This window comes from Spermophilus citellus (genome assembly GCF_964194105.1).
Source record: "Spermophilus citellus genome assembly, chromosome: 9".
Classification (NCBI taxonomy): domain Eukaryota; kingdom Metazoa; phylum Chordata; class Mammalia; order Rodentia; family Sciuridae; genus Spermophilus; species Spermophilus citellus.
The window spans coordinates 118,440,591-118,457,066 of record NC_138191.1 but is presented as its reverse complement, the minus strand read 5'-3'; the positions used below and the strand labels follow the sequence as shown (position 1 = coordinate 118,457,066).

Sequence of the window (16,476 nt, the reverse complement as noted above, 5' to 3'; positions counted from 1 at the left end):
TTTTAATTCTAATGAAGGGAACGGATAGGGAAAATGAAAAAAGGTCCTGAGATCAATATTCTACCTCTGAACTTTGCTTGACAGGTTTCTTAGTAATTTTTGTTTCCCTTTCTTGAGCTCATTATAACCATTCTTTGAAGACCAGCCAGAGTGTTACACCTCCAGACCCCAAAAAGTACAACGCATAATTTCCTTCAGTGTTCTCATTTCAAATGTTCCTCCAGATCTCCAAGCCTGCTGTTACCAAACCCCCTTCTCCCTGTCGGCCTTTTCCTGGAGTAGTCCCAGAGCCTCCCTCACCATGCCCACGGTCTCATTGCGTTCTCTACGCCCCAACTCTGTGAGTTTCCCTGCAAAACCTCATCTTAACTTTCACTCCCACAGCCTATGGACTGCCGCCTCTCACTTTCAAGCTTCCCCACTTGCCCATGTTGGCCCTCTGTACGAATATCCCATCCCACTAACCTAGCGACTGGGAATGGCGAGCTGGGGCTGATCCTGAGCCAGGTGTACAACATGGCAATACCCAGGGGCACCTGCAGGTCATTCCCAGGCTCAAGCTGAAGCTGGGTCCTTTTCTCTGGAGGACACAGGATCTGTTCCCAAGGGGAACCTGTTTCTGCTGGGGGATGTGTGTGCACTCACATGCAGCTGAACCCTGTTGGCCGGTTTCTCCATGCTCCCTCAGAAATTCAGGGTATTCTGGCTTCAAGACCCTTTATGATCTGACCCCACCCATCTTTCCCACTCCCTTTCTCATTCCCCTCCTCTTTAGGCAGAGCTACACTGGACTGTTAGCAACCCCCAAGTCAGGACCTCTCTGGCCTCCAAACTCTCATATGTGTTTCTGGCTTTGCTTGGTATACATTTTCCCATTTGGCCTTAAAGATTTCTGTGCTGTGGCTCAGTGGTAGAGTGCTTGCCTGGCATGTGTAAGGCACTGGGTTTGAATCTTCTCACCACATATAAATAAAGGCCCATTGACAACTAAAAACGAATAAATAAAAGATTTCTGTGCACAGGATTTCCATTGGGAATTCTTCCTTGACACCCTCAAGCAGAGCTGGGCCCCTTCTGTGTCTCACCCCACAACCTCAACCTTATATGTAATGGTCTGTCTCTTGCACTAGGCTAAGCAACTTGAGGGCTGGCATGACATCTTTCACTGGCACGCCTCTCTTTGGGCACACACAAGCCTCTCAATAAATGCTCCCTGAATAAGGCTCTTGAGTTAAGGGTACAGAAGGACAGGTGACAAGGGAGACATCCCAAAGTTTGATCTTTGCTTTGGGCAAGAGGATCATGAAACCAACACCAAAGAATCACATAAAGTCCCACTTGTCTTGCCTGAACGAACCTTACCCATGTTTCAGGGTCCTCTTGCCAATGTCTCCTCAAAGAAGCCTTGCCCTGGTCCACAGTCCCGCACATGTGCCTTCTCTAAAGCACCAGTCACTGTGGTGGTGACTGTGAGGTTGTTTCATGCAGGTTTTGAGCTGGATGGCTGTTGTGGGAACTGTTCTGTGCACTGTAAAGGTGTGTGTGTGTGTGTGTGTGTGTGTGTGTGTGTTGCTGAGGACTGAACCCAGGGCCTTAAGCATACCAGGCAAGTGCTCTACCAGCAAGCTACACCCCTGCCCTCCTTGTAGACTGTTGAACATATCATGACTTCTGCCCACTAGGGGCCAGTGACAATCTCCTCTCCAAGTCATGGCAGCCAAAATGTTCCCAGTCATAACCAAATGTCTCTTGGGGGTCAAGTTGCCTCTGGCTGTGAACCACTGGTATAAACTCTACTTCCCTGGTTAGAGTGGAAGCTTCCTAAGGGTTGTCCAGCCACCCAAGATCCCATGTCTGCAGTTTCTTCCGGGCTGAGATGATCTAGTTTGGCATTCACTCTTCCAGGCAACAGATCCTCCTGCCCTGGGCTGGGCTACACACTGGCCAGGAAGGGAGTCCAGTCCTCCTTTATGGAAGATTCTCCCCTGTGGGTGTGCAGGCTTAAGGGCAGACACTTACTGGCTGTGGCTCTTGCACTCGCTCACCCAAGTTTTGCTTTCAGGTGGTCAGGAAATGATTCGCAGGGACAGGTGAAGGAGAATCAGGGAAGGGCGCTTCCTCGTGCTGCAGGTGGAGGTGCACAGTGTTGCCGCTCTGCAGAGATGACTTCTATTCTTTTTGCCTTTTTTTTTTTTTTAAGGATGTTCAGACTTTATTAGATGCCCAAGGCTGACCTCCCCATCCTCCTGGGGGAAGAGGCAGCAAGTGGAGAGCAGTCTGGGGAAGGCTGGGCCCTAACTGAAGGGCCTGAAGCCAGCTTTGTGGGTCCACTTCCCCCCCACTCACTGCCCCTCCAGCTGCAGCTCACATGGTGAGAATCTGCTTGGAAGACACGAAGGGCTCCATGGAGGCTTCCAAAGCCCGCTGGTAGTCCTGGAGTGGGACCTCTGAGCATGCAGGGGCTGTGAGCTGGCCTCGGTGGATGAGGTCACACAGAGTGAGAATCAGCCCCTGGAACTCGTCTGTGGGAAGAAGTCAGATGGGGGACAACAGCTGGGGCGTGGTGAGATGGCAGGTGGACTTCCCGTGGATGCCCTGCCTTTGCTAAGGATGGAGTGGTGGTGGAAGCAGCCTGGTCCCACCTGGATTCAGGATAGTGAGGGCCAAGATGGGGTCAGAGGACGATGGGGTGGGAGCCGAGGAGCTCCTGGGCAGGCAGAGACCCTTCTGAGTGGTGGCTAACATGGCTCACACCCACACAGTGCTGCTGGGACGGGGCTGGCTACTGATAGGCAGGAGAGTGGGGACCCTTACTTGGAGGCAGGGAAGGCAGAGGGCCCCAGGAGGGAGGCGGGAGAGCCTGCCACGCCAGCTCACGTGGAACAGATGAGCTCTGCTCTCCCTTCGGTCCAGGACTCCCTCAAGACCCCTCGAGCTGAGGCCACTGCCCTCCCCTCCCTGAACCTGCCTCCTGCTAAGGACCCCGTATGGTGCTAGAAGAGATCAAGTAAGCCTTGGCCGAGGTGCTTTTCATAGACATAGCCTCATTCAACCTTCGAATCTAATCCTTTGTCCTGCTTAAAAACACTTAGTGACTCCCCAGTTGCCTTCAGGACAAAGCCTGAACTCCTTAAAAAGGCTTATAAGGCCTTCTGTAATTGGTCTGAACCTGCCTGTCCAGCTTCCCAGCCCAGCCCAGACTGAAAGCTCCACTCCCTCAGGACCATGGTGGTGCCTCATGAATCACACTCTCTTTTATGGGCTTTTGCTGTTTCTGCCTGAACACCCTCGGTCCAGCAGGGCGCCCTCCCTTCACTTGATAATTCCATGTCAGTCTTCCTTCTCAGCTGAGGTCACTCTGGGGTGCAGGTCCTCTGGGACAGGAAGAACAGCATGCCGGGGCTCAGGTTCTGGAGTCAGAGAGCCTATCTGCTCACATCCTGGCTGCCCCACGCTCTAGGTGGGGTGACTATGGGCAAGCTCAGCCACTCTGTTTTTTTTTTTTTTTTTTTTTTGTACCAGGAATTAAACCCAGGGGTGCCTACCTACTGAGCTATATCCTCAACCTTTTTTTTTTTTCTTTTTTTAGACAGAGCCTCACTAAATTGCTAAGCCTGTCTTTGAACTTGTAATTCTCCTGCCTCAGCCTCCTGAATCTCTGGATTATAGGGGTGCGCCTTCCTAGCCACTCTGAACCTTAGTTTCCTCCTTTGACAAACATGGCTCACAAGAGTTTAAATGATCATGATGTTGGAGCCGAGGCAGAGATCCAGCAACTTGCCCTAGGTCCCACAGGTGGGCTAGGCAGGACCTAGATCCCGTGAGGGTGGACACAGGACTTAAACACAGGCGTGCTGGCTCCAGTCTGCCCTCCTTACTTGGTCGTCTTCCCCACTGTCGCTGTCAGGACAAGAGCACTGTCTTATTCTACACTGTGGCCCTACCACTAACAGTTTAGTCCAAGAACATTGCTGGCTGCAGCTGTGGCTAGAATGATTTTCCTTTATCCTGCCATGGTGTTGAGGACCCAGTCACCTCTGTAGGGCTCAGTGTAGCTGGTCCCTTCTGCAGCCATGCTAGGCACTCCTGTCTCCTGTGACCCTTGGTAACAGGGCCATCATCCACTCACCTGGACTGTGATCTTTCTTCCATTGCGACAACCAAAAGCCCCGAAGTTTGAGGTCCTTAAAAATGAGCAGGCTCTGTAGACACAGGAGGGACATGCTGGGCCGGAAGGGTAAAACTTCCAGGTACCCGTTAAGGGTATAGAATCCCCCCAGGGACAGGAAAATGGTCAGAGTGTGGTGCCAAGGGAACAGGCCGAGGCATCTGGGCCCATCTGCTGGCATCCTCCCCGCAGCTCACCACAGGCGCTGTGACGGGCTGCTTGGCCATCCCCCCGTAGGTCACCATGGTTCCTCCAGGCCTGAAGAGTCCAAAGAGAACAAAGAGTGGGTGCAGGCCGAGGAGAGGCCTTCTTGAACCTGCCACAGCACTTCTACTCCTCACTTTTAAACCTTGTCCTGGGAAGGGCAAAAAAAATAGATCCCTGCGCTCAACCCTGACAGAGGGAGTCAGGAGGCAAGAATCTATACCAACAGCACGCACCACCCTCCAGATGAATGGGGTGCTCAGCGGCGCCAGGAACCCATGGATCCCACTCACCCACTGATCCCACCCACCCAGTCAGGGTTTGCATTCCGCCATCCAGCTCCAGCTCTGCTCCCGCTTATAGGAGGGTGACTTTGGGACCTTGGGAGACCTAAGGGAAACGACCCAGACCTTGGCTTTTCATGTGTAAATGCTCATTCTAAAAATCAGTGCCTCAATACTTCTACAGATAGGAGTGAATGTGGGTGGTGAAGAGGACAATGACGAATGTCCTGACCCTGTAGGAGGTGCTGCCTCAGTAGCTGCTGAGTGATACACACACTTGGCTGTACATAGGAGTGAGGTGAGTATAATTTTTAAAAGCTAATAAGCTAGGACTTTTCATGCTTGATTTGACCTTTGTTCCCCTCCTGACTCCCTGGCTCTTTTAGGAGTCTTGAGGTCAAGGATGACCTGAAGCGTATTTTAGGACAACACAAGGCAGACTTACTACAAAATGGAAGAGCTGACTGACTATGGCCCTGAGGCTGCTGGGGAGTTTAATCATTTTCTTGTATGTGTAGCACTGGGGGTTGAACCCAGGGCCTCCTGCACGTCACCCATGTGTTCTACCTGAGCTGCAGCCCCAGGCCCTAATTTGGTCTAAAGTTCCCTTCAACTGGAGCTTGCTATAGAAAGCAGTTCCTGAGGGGACTGAGCCCTCTCTCCTCTGTGTCCCTGCTGTACTTGGCTGATCAGAACAGCTGACTTTTACTGTCTACAATGCCAGGCACAGTTCTGAGCATGTTACGTGTACCATCTCAGGGCATCCTCATAGTGACCCCAAGGGAACACTTGGATACACTCATTTTGCAAATGAGAAAACTTAAATCCATTCCTCAATTGAATAATGAGTTATTTGTATATCACTTCAGTGGCCTTTAGATTACTCTTGGGAAGCAGAATGGGTTTCTATTACTCCAACTGTAGAGATGAAGGGGCTGAAGCTTGGATCATTTTTCAGGTATTGCCTAACTTTCCACAGGTCTACAGCTGGCAAGAGCAGAGTTAGGGCTGGAACCTAGCCACTCTGACTCCAATGCCTACACTTGTGACCAGCGCACAATGCTTTCTCTGGCAAAGACATGGGGGTCATAGTTTGCCTCAGAGGTTGCTAAATTTAGGGCTCAAGAGATGTTCTCCAGAGTCATGAAAACTTGGGTGATCTGGCTCTCTGCTGACTACACCTTTGGCAAGGAAATTACCTCCTCTGGGACTCATTTGCTTTAAGTGTAAAATGGAGGTGAAGGGCCTGGGGGTGTAACTTGGTGTCAGAACATGTGTCAGTACACACATGGCCTTGGGTTCAACTTCCAGCACCAAAGAGGGGGGGGGAAGCGGAATTAAAACACTTCAAACAGCACACACAGAGGCAGGTGCATGTGCTCAGTGATCCTCTGCCCAGCTCTCTAGTCATGTGGCTCATCTGCCCACCTAGTCCGTGAGTTCTCCTGCAGTGTCTCAGCCAACTCTGTCCCTGGTAGCTAGTGAGTGCTCAGCAGATTATTAACTAAATCAGTGTGGAGGGGACTTCTGCTCTAGTTGGCAAGTCTTTTCAGGGGCTCTCCAGCTGACGTTTATGTCAGAGGAAAGGACAGAATGTGCACAGATAATGCTGCCATGGTGCTTGGCTGAGGGATGAGAGAACCTTTAGGTTTTCCTTTGTACTTTTACATGTTTCAAAATGTTTTGAAATAGGTATAATGTTACTTGTAAATTAGAATCTAGTTTTAAAAGCTAATAAAAATTTTAAAAGCTACTAAGTTCAGACTAAGTGACTTTTAAGAGGCCCCAAATTTATGAATCCTTGACCATCCTGTGATGGAGAGCTTAGCAGTTGATTTCTGGAGTCCCTGGGAAACAGTTCTCTTGGTCCCATATAGGAGGAGACTGAGAAAGAAGTGCCCAGGGAGCCGGATGTCTTTGGTCCTTGTTTCCTACTCAATGTTGTGCTAATCTGGTTTTGGCTCACATTGACCATTGGCACTGGGTCACTTGATGTCCTCCCAGTCAGTGACCTAGAAGCTTGAGCAAACTAGCCCTGTAGGGTAGAGGGACTTACGCTAAATGCCGCAGCAACTCTGTGGAGCTTTTCCCGCCAACACAGTTGAGAGCAAGCCGTGGCTGGGGTGTGTTCTGGAAAACAAGGAGTCTGCCGTGAGGGAGCAACCCCTTTACACGTGGGTTTGAAGCTTCTACAAATACTTCCCTGACCTGTGCAGTGTCAAAAGGAGGGAATGAAGGGAATGGGGTGGTCATGGCTTTGATCTTGCTTTTTCTGCCTGGGAGGAGCCTTTAGCAACTTTGGAACAGGCTTTACAGAGGCAGGTGCTCTGTGATCCTCCTCCCAGCTCTCGGGTCACGTGGCACATCTGCCCACCTAGTCTGTGAGTTCTCCCATAGTATCTCAGCCATCTCTGTACCTGGTAGATAGTGAGTGCTCGATTCAGGACTTGGTTCAAAACATGCCTCCTCCGGGAAAGAAGAGACATGGAGCATCTGTGGTCAGTTTTGAGCGGCTTTAGCTCCCTGAATGCTCCTTAGCTGGGTACTTTAGACTCTGTTTACATGTGATGTGCTGGTCTAGAGCTCCAGAAACGTTCTCAAGGGGCATACATTCCTGAGTGGGTACATGTGTTTGGTGTCTCCAGCTGGTTCACTTAACAGGGGTGGTGACAGGGTTTGCTCACTTACTGGGAGTTGTGGGACGAGGGCAGACGTTGTGGAAGGGCCAGGGTTCTATGTTCAGAGACCCTGGGGCCAGCCCTGATGGACCACTTATATCTACATGATTCTGGTCAAGTCACTTATCTTTTCTGAGTGTGGGTTTCCTCATTGAAAGAGACTCAGGACTCGGGACTTACCTGGGAATTATCAGGTAAAATGGAGGCAGAAGCTTAGGAATGGTTGACTCTTTTCTCTTCCCTCTCTGTGTCTCAAGTTTCCTCAGGTCCTCTCCCAACTCTAAGATTTATATCTGCAGTATGGGCTGATGTAACTCACCATAAATGTTTAAAACTGCAAATCATACAGGATTTTCTAAACTTTGAAGTTTCCCCTGCTTCCCTCAAGCATCTGAACACTTCATGCAAGCTGTCCCTTGGCTAAGGGAACAGGCTTTACAAGAGGCAAAAAGGAGGGGTGCAGACAGGAGCAAAAGCTTTCTTTAGGAGATGGGCATGGGATGGAGAAGCAATGCCCTTTCCCTGGGTACCTTGAACAAGTTTTTTGCTTCTGGCTTTCTTAGTTCCTCCTCTGTGATGACATGCGCGGCCCCCAGATCCTTTAGTCTGTCCATCAGTTTCTGGATGTCAGGCCTGAAAGTCAAACACAATCCAAAGTCCCTCATCATACCTGCTGGCTTTCTCTCCCCAAAGCTGCCAGGACTCCTCTGCTACAGCTGTAAGAATCCATATTTCTTTTCTGGGAGGCTGGGATTGGGGTTAAGCCAGGCCTCGAGCAGGGGCCAGCCACACAATTAATCCTGTGCCAGCAGCTCCTAGCCTTGTTTCCTTGCCGGCCATTCCTCCCTGGACAGAGCCAGGGCTGGGAGGTTTCTGCAGTTTCTGCCAGCTCAGGGGTGCTAGAAACCATCTGTGCCCAGAAAGAAGTGATCCCACTTCCTAAAATTTTCTACTGAAATAATAACCTCCCCCGACTTTTCCAGGGGCAATCAGGGTGTTGTGCAAACGCAAACACACTCTGGCCGAGGAGTGGTCCTGGTGTCTTGGGTAAGAATCATTTTTGTTAGCATGAATGAGGAGATGGGGAACTGGATGATGTGGTGGAAGGAAAACAAGCCTGTTGCCGACTCTTCCTGAACAAGCTGCCTTCTCTCTCTGAAACTCAGTTTCCTCATCTGTAAAAGAGAGGAATCCTTCACAGTAGGATTTAGTGCACAAATGCAAGGGGAAGAGGGGCCCAGGGCTCGACAGTTCGCAGGAAGAACAGTATAGCTCAAAACATTTCCACATGTTAACTGTGGTTGTAAATACATGGGGGTATCAGAAGTCGTTTCCAAAACTCCTAGCTGTTCAGTAACAACAATCTCCACCTCCTTCCCGTGTCTCTACATTTCAGATTCACTCATCCTATAGCCAAGTGCCACCTGGACTTCATTTCTTGGGGCTGACTCATCAGCTTCAGCTGCCAACTGTTCCTCAGTAAAGGAGGCCAGTTAGGCTTTGCAATGACGCCCTCTGGTGGAGATATGAGCACCGGCAGGGATGCGCGAGGAAAAGGTCCAAGTCATGATCTGGAATTAGGCCTCCCCACCCACCTGTCTCGGACCACATTGATGGTCCTTAGGCCCAGGGCTGCGGCGATCTGAATGACTGCTTGCCCCACTCCACTGTTGGATGCATTCTGGATGACAGAGTCCCCTGTGGATCCAGGAAGAGACCCAAGTCAAGCCTTGCACACCTGAAAAAGGTCAAGGACTCCCAGCCTGGGATCCTAGGATAGTGGAAGAGGTGAAGTGTTCAGGCCCCAAAAGGACCCAGGATCTGGCATTGAAGCCTTTGGAACTCAGATTTTGGACCTTAACGCACTGTTTCCTCGATCCTTCCCAAACTTCCATAACATCCATTATGCCTTCCAGAACTGGTCACTTAGTGTCCACAGAGGACATAATTTAAGGCCCAACTGGTTTTATATCCTTCATCATCCTCCCAACTTCTGTGTCCTCTGTGTCTGCTTAGATTATTTCCTTGGGTTGAAACTGCTCCCCTCCTTTTAACATCCTATGTGATCCTCAAAGATCAGCTCAAGTGTGGTTCTTCATGGAGCCCTCCTGGGTTCTCCCTGTTGTGCTCCCACACAGGCTGTGAGTGTCTCTACTGATCACATGCTGTGGCCCTGGCCCACATTCAGTTGTAGAGGCGTCGTCTATCAACCTGCAGCTTCTCAAGGGAAGGGCCGTGTAGTAGTGAATAAAGGTGTGCTGCTTTGAAATAGGATTAAGAGTTTTGATGGAAAAACTTGGGCTGGGGATGTGGCTCAAGCGGTATCGCGCTCGCCTGGCATGCGTGCGGCCCGGGTTCGATCCTCAGCACCACATACCAACAAAGATGTTGTGTCCGCCGAAAACTAAAAAATAAATATTAAAAATTCTCTCTCTCTCTCTCCCTCCCTTCAAAAAAACAAAACAAAAAAACTGGCAACCCCTGAAACAGAGTCCTGCAGGCAGTTTGTGGTCAAAGCACAGGACTGGCTTTGGAACTTGCAGTGGGGGAGGCAGTCAGGTACACTAGGGAGAACATGGCTCTGGAACAGATGGAACTGGGTGAGTCCCAGTTTTACCAGTGATGAACTAGACAAGACAAGGCAAATCGTGTCCTTTTTGAACTTCAGTTTTCTCCTCAGAAAACAGGAATCCTAAGAGCACCAATCAAGGTGCCCCTGACTGGAATCAAATGCTCTGTGTCCAGGCAGGTGCTCTGTTAGCTATGAAATGCTCCCTGGTGTTTGAGAGGTATCTGGGATCTGTGCACAGTGGGTGGAGCTAGAGACAGAGGGCTCCTGAGAGAAGGCTGTCCACACTCTGCCAGGGTCAGCATATAGGTTCTCACTCCCTAGTGCACTGTGACTCAATCTAGAGGGTCACAGACAGCGCTGTTTTGTTTTAGTTAGATTTGAGAAGAATAAAAAATAACAGAGTGCATCTCACATGGTAAGGACAAATACTGTGCTGTGAAGCTTTGGTTTCATATATATTTATAATTTTCATACATGTGTATGTACTAGATAACAATGTGAAATGTGATTCTTACTATGGGTCAAGATTCTAGGTTGGTTCAATGCTGATCTAGCCCAGGCTACAATAGCCTTGAAGCAGACAAGTGGAGAAGTGTCCAGTGGGCACGGTGGGTATCATCAAAATGTGCAGATTTGTCCACCACAGCTGCAGCCCAAATCAGGAGTGGTTTGAGGGGATGTGATGCAGGTGCCACAGTGTCTGCTATACTAGGACTCCAGCAGAGGTCCCTGGTCCCACCTCCTGACTTTTTCCATGGAAAGCTCCCAAGACCCCTCTGCCATAGCCCTGAAAAGCCACACTGCTCTCCATGAGCTGGGATCAGTGTCCCCCCAGGCCTCAGGCAGCAGCTGCCTACCCAGCTCCATCACATTCCATCAGCATATGGCTTCAGTGTCCTTGCTGGCATGAGAGAGGCAGCCTGGGGCATTTCTATAGTTCCTGCCAGCTCATGGATATGCAGGGTGCAGGGCAACTTGCAAAAGGCGGGGGTGTGGGGGCTGGGGGTGCAGCTCAGTGGTAGAGTGTTTGTCTAGCAAGCATGAGGCCCAGAGTTGGATCCCCACTACTGCAAACCAAACCAAACCAAACCACGGGGGATGGGAGTTGGTGGAAAACTGGCCCAGCCTCCTGCACTTGGGGCTAATTCTAGAGTGAGCTCCATGAGGGTCTCTGCAGAGTCCTAGTGGGACTGAGTCGGGTCGCCCACAGCACTAACTGGCCTTAATGTCTTTGCCTTCCTGTGACCACTACCCGAAAGAACTGCCTGGTCCCACTCCTGGTCTAGGGCTCTGCTTTCAGGGGAACCCAGATAAAACACATGGCTCTGTTGTTTACTTGCTGAGGGACTTCTTGCAAGTTCACCTCTCTAAGGAAGACTAATAAAAGCAGCTGGTACTTCTTGCCCAGCAGGCTGGCTGCTGTGCTAAGTGTCATGCTGCTGCAGTTCATCAACCCTCCTTATTCTCCATCTTAAGGATGAAAACTCTGCTGACTTGAGCCATGAGTTCAGCTAGTGAAAGTGAAGTTGGGTTCAGACCTAGGTTGTGTGCCTGGGCCTTGAGCTCTTAACCAATGACATTAAGCTCCCTGCACAGCTTTGAAGGCGAAACACTCCATGGGGATAATGCCTGCACACGCACCTACGGATGGAAAGTGCTGTATTAATGCTGAGCAGAATTAGTAACACCAAGTTCAGCATTTTACTGAAAACACAGAGACTGTGTCTATCTTGTCTGGCTTTGTGTCCCCAGAGCTTAGCACAGCTCGACACATTTTTGCTGAGTGACAGAATTCTATCCCAAGCTCTAGGGAATGTGACCCTGTAGCAGTTTCCAAGGTTGTACTCCTCGTGAGCTCGCAGGGTGTTTTCTAGGAACCAAGTTAACATCTTTTATATATATATTTTCAGTTGTGGATGGAAAAATACCTTTATTTTTTTTATTTATTTATGTGGTGCTGAGGATTGAACCCAGTGCCTCACATGTGTTAGGCAAGTGCTTTATCGCTGAGTCCCAGCCCCAGCCCCCAAGTTAACATCTTCCTAAGTAAAAACGATAGCAGCACACCTGTTGAGGCAGGGGCCCATCATCTTCCCAGGCCTTCCACCCCCCAGTCAGGATCTGGGTGCACCCTGGTGAGGAGGCCCTGGCCTGCTTTCCCTACTTGTAAGTTCCTACCTGGCTTCAGCTGCTCAAAGTCCACCAACATCCTGTAGGCTGTGCAGGGGTTGACACCCAGGGTGGCAGCACTCTGAAGAGGGATGTCATTGGGAACTTGGATCAACGCTTTCTCACTGAACACGGCCTCGGTCTGCCAGGTTCCTGAGTCAGGGGATGAGGCCAGATTAGTGAGGAGGATCCCTCTTGCCCATCCAATCCCAGATCAGTCTTTGGTCCATGGGCATCTAGGACAGTAGATTTTAAGTAATGCTTAAAGGAAAAGGAAAATCTTGAAGTCCCCTTTGAAGTCTTTGAGTCCTCATGATGATTATACAAGGTATGTTTTGTTATTCCTATTTTCAAAATGTGGTAGGGGAGGTTCGAAGAGGTTGCCTCACTGAGTTATTGGATTTAGCTGATGTCACAGCACTAGTGCCTGAGGACCCCAAGCTACTAGACTCTGAAGGCAAGACAGTAATGCAACAGTAGGGCAAGGGAAGCCAAGAAAGCCCCCTTTCCCGCCATATCCTCATTCTCCTCCAGGGCGGGCTGCCTGGGCTGGTGTTAGGAAACAGTGTCAAGGCAGAAGTCAAGGGCTCAGATTTGGCACCTAGGTTTTCTCTTTTCTTTCTTTTTTGCTTTTCTGGTTCTGGGGATTGAGCTGGGGGTGCTTTACTGTTGAGACACATTCCAGCCTTTTTTATTTTTTGAGACAAGGACTCACTAACTTGCTGAGTAGCCTGAGCTGGCCTTGAACTTGTGATCCTCTGTCTTAGCCTCCTGGGACACTGGGATTCCAGACATTCATCACAGTACCTGGTGGTACTTGTTTTTTCTAGTCTGCTAGTTTGATCAAATTCCCAAGCCACTGAGTTTTATGATTATAAAGTGTAAATGACACTGGTAAGAACAGCCTTATTGGCTTTCCTAGGAGCTGTTGTAAAAATCAAATGAGATACAGGAGACGAAGAAATCCTGTAAACTGGAAGAAATGATCATTAACCACCAGCCCACATTCTACGTCCAGACAAAGAATCATAGACTATTGGTACCGAGAAGGCCTTTATCAAGTATCAAACCCTTCCCACAATGGGAGGCACTGAGGGAGGGACCTGCCCAAAGACATGGGGGTAATCTGGGTAGAGCGTGAGCTAGACCCTGGGTGTGTGGGCTATCTCCATGGCCAAGTACATAAAACACACACGTACACACACTCACATTCACACATACTCACAAACCTATGTCCATTTGTTCATTCAACTGATCCTTTCTTCGTTTCTTTTTATTTTTTAATAGATGGGGTCTTGCTGTGTTTCCCAGGCTGGCCCTGAACTTCTGGGCTCAAGTGACCCTCCTTCCCTAGCTCTTTGAGTAAATCTCACCACCATGCTCAGCTACATTCCTTCATTCATTCTAGAGGAGCAGAGCAGATGAAAAACAAACAGGCAAATACAAGAATTAAAACTTATTATTTTTTTGGTACTGGGGATTGAACCCAGCAGCACTTAACTACTGAGCTATATCCCCAGCCCTCTTTTATGTTTTATTTTGTAACTGAATATCTTTTTCCTTTTTTTTTTTTTTTTTTTTGGTGGTACTGGGGATTGAACCCAGGGGCCTTGTGCATGTGAGGCAAGCACTCTACCAACTGAGCTATGTCCCCAGCCCTATGTTTTATTTTGAGATAGGGTCTCACTGAATTGGGGCCTCACTAAGTTGCTGAGACTAGCTTTGAACTTGCAATCCTCCTGCCTCAGCCTCCCGAGTCACTGGGATTATAGGTATGTGCCACAACCGGCAAAAATTATAATTTATAAAGAGACAGTAGCAGGAGAAGGATTTAGGTGGATGGCTAGGACAGAGATATTAACCACTTCAAGTACACACAAAAAAAAAAACATTCTATGCAGAGGAAAAAGCATATGCAAAGACTTTGAGGCAAGACATATAAAAGGATGGGACTGGGCAGGCTGGGGTTGTGGCTCAGTGGTAGAACACTTGCCTAGCATGTGTGAGGCCCTGGGTTTGAGTCTCAGCACGGCATATAGATAAATGAATAAAATAAAGGTCCATCCACATGTAAAAAAATTTTTTTTTAAAAGAAGGATGAGATGGAAGAATACACACTGGAGGGCGAAGAGTGCTGGGAGGAGTGGCTTGAGATGCTGAGAGTCCTACAGACTTTCAGGACCTTGACTCATGGTAACCACGAGTTCCACTGTGAACTAGTACACACATATACATAACTGAGTATAAGCCAGAGTTTCATGGAACAATATACACCCTTACTCTGTGCTACAGTTTGGAGCTGAAAGGTCCTCCAAAGGCCCAAGTGTGGAAGACTTGATCTATAGCCTGTAGCACGGTTGGGAGATGGGCCCCAGTGGAAGGAAGTCAGGTCAATGGGAGTGTGACCTTAAAGGGTATATTGGGACTGTGACCCCTTCTCTTACTCTTTAAAAAAATTTTTTTTAGTTGTAGATGAACATAATACCTTTATTTTATTTCTTTATTTTTATGTGGTGCTAAGTGATGAACCCAGTGCCTCACATGTGCTAGGCAAGTGCCCTACCACTGAGCCCCAGCCCCAGCCCTCCTCTTATTTTTTATTTGCTTCCTGGCCACCACAAAGTAGACAGGTTTCCTCTGCCATGTGTTCTTGCCATGATGTTCTGTCGCCAGAGGCCCAAGGCAATAAGAACAACTAACTGATCATGGACTAGAAGCTGTGAAACCAAAATACACCTTTCCTTTTTTATCTCAGATATTTTGTCATAGATATGGAAAGCAAACATACTATGGGTGATATACTCTGCTATTATTTTTCTATTCTGCTTAATTTTAGTAATAAGAAAAAAATTCCATTTGTAACCCACTAGATTGATGTCACTAATCTGCAGTTTAAAAGCATGGGGCTCAGGACCATAGCACAGAGAGTGGGTTTTATTTAGAGACTGGCAAGACTCTAATGAGCTTTGAGGGCCAAGGTGGTCTCATGTCTGCTCTAAAATCACTCTACTGCTGGGGGAAGAGCCCGGTGGGGAGAGGCAGTGTGGAAGCGGGTGGGTGCAGCCAGGAGGCTTTTGTAGGGGACGAGGTCTCTGATGATGGCTGTCCTCAACTAAGACTGGCAGTGGGAATGAAGAAGAAAGGGTGGGCTTGAGTTCTCCTTTGGAGACATAATCAACAGGATTTGGTGAGGACTGGGCAAGGGGACAGGCAGGATGGGGTATGAAGAAGACGTGAAGAGAACAGGTCTTGGGGTCACACTCAAGCTTTGCCTCCACACATCCTCACTGTAGCATCTTAGAGAAACTGTGTGGAGACTTGCTGGCTTAGTACCTGGTGGCCCCGATGTGGCAGGGGCCCTTGGCCTGACTTCCCAAGCCCTCAGCTAGGCCTGCTATCTAGCTCCTGGGAGTCTCTCAATGTCCTGGTACCATGTGGCCCAGTTGTGGGAAGCAGGGGGTAGCCCAGGTTTTAGTCATCTTTTGTGTCATTGTGACCAAAAGACCCAACCAGAGCAACATAGAGGAGGAATTTTATTTTGTCTCACAGTTTCAGAGGTTCAGTCCATGGTCAGCCAACTCCATAACTCTGCAGAATATCATGGTGGAAGGGCGTGGCAGAAGAAACCAGTTTAAGAAATGGCAATCAGGAAGCATAGAGTGAGCTCTGTTAATCAGGGACAAACGGTAAACCCTAAAGGCATGCCCTCCAGTCACACCCTACTAACCAGTAGTTATCTCCCAGTTAATCCATTTCAGTGGACTAATCCACTGATTAGGTCACACCTCCCATGATCTAATCAGGTCACCTCTGAACATTCCTGCATTGTCTCACACAAGAGCTTTTGAGAATACCCCATATCTAAACCATAACAATCAGGCAATTACCAATTGTGCCACAAGAGCGACAAACAACATGGGCTTTAGGGGCCAGGACTGGGGAGGAGAGGAGGAACATGCTATTAAAGGTTATGCAGGTTCTAGAGTAGGTCTGAGAACATATGAGATGAAATTAAAGGATCCCTTTGGCATCCAAAAGATGCCTGGGCATTTTCTAGGGTTCACCCAGTCTGGTTCATAATCATCAAGCCCATTCCCCTCAGCCGTCATTGACTATACTCAGAGCTTGGTGTGGGGCCTTCCAGATGTAAAATCAAGGATGTTTTCTTTTTCTTTTTTTGGTAGCAGGGATTGAACTCAGGGGCACTCGACCACTGAGCCACATCCCCAGTCCTATTTTGTATTTTATTTAGAGACAGGGTTTCACTGAGTTGCTAAGCATCTCATGTTGCTGAGGCTGGCTTTGAACTCGCGATTCTCCTGCTTCAGCCTCCCGATTCTCCTGCTTCAGCCTCCCAAGCCGTGGGATTACAGAAGGAATATGCTACCTGCCTGGCTTCAA

The 16,476-nt window shown here is 48.9% G+C and overlaps 1 protein-coding gene across 1 annotated transcript in view; it reads right to left on the bottom strand.

Moving 5' to 3' along the window:
• Window positions 1–792: 792 nt before the first annotated feature.
• The window catches only part of MECR (mitochondrial trans-2-enoyl-CoA reductase), a 35,311-nt gene continuing 19,627 nt past the window's right edge, over window positions 793–16,476 (bottom strand). The window contains exons 4-10 of the mRNA XM_081305999.1: window positions 12,085–12,228; window positions 8,930–9,032; window positions 7,865–7,967; window positions 6,713–6,786; window positions 4,366–4,426; window positions 4,130–4,202; window positions 793–2,522 (exon numbers count right to left, since the gene is read on the bottom strand). Of these exons, the coding sequence (XP_081162125.1) occupies window positions 2,365–2,522; window positions 4,130–4,202; window positions 4,366–4,426; window positions 6,713–6,786; window positions 7,865–7,967; window positions 8,930–9,032; window positions 12,085–12,228 (716 nt within the window). The 3' untranslated portion in view covers window positions 793–2,364. The remainder of the gene's footprint in view (window positions 2,523–4,129; window positions 4,203–4,365; window positions 4,427–6,712; window positions 6,787–7,864; window positions 7,968–8,929; window positions 9,033–12,084; window positions 12,229–16,476) is intronic.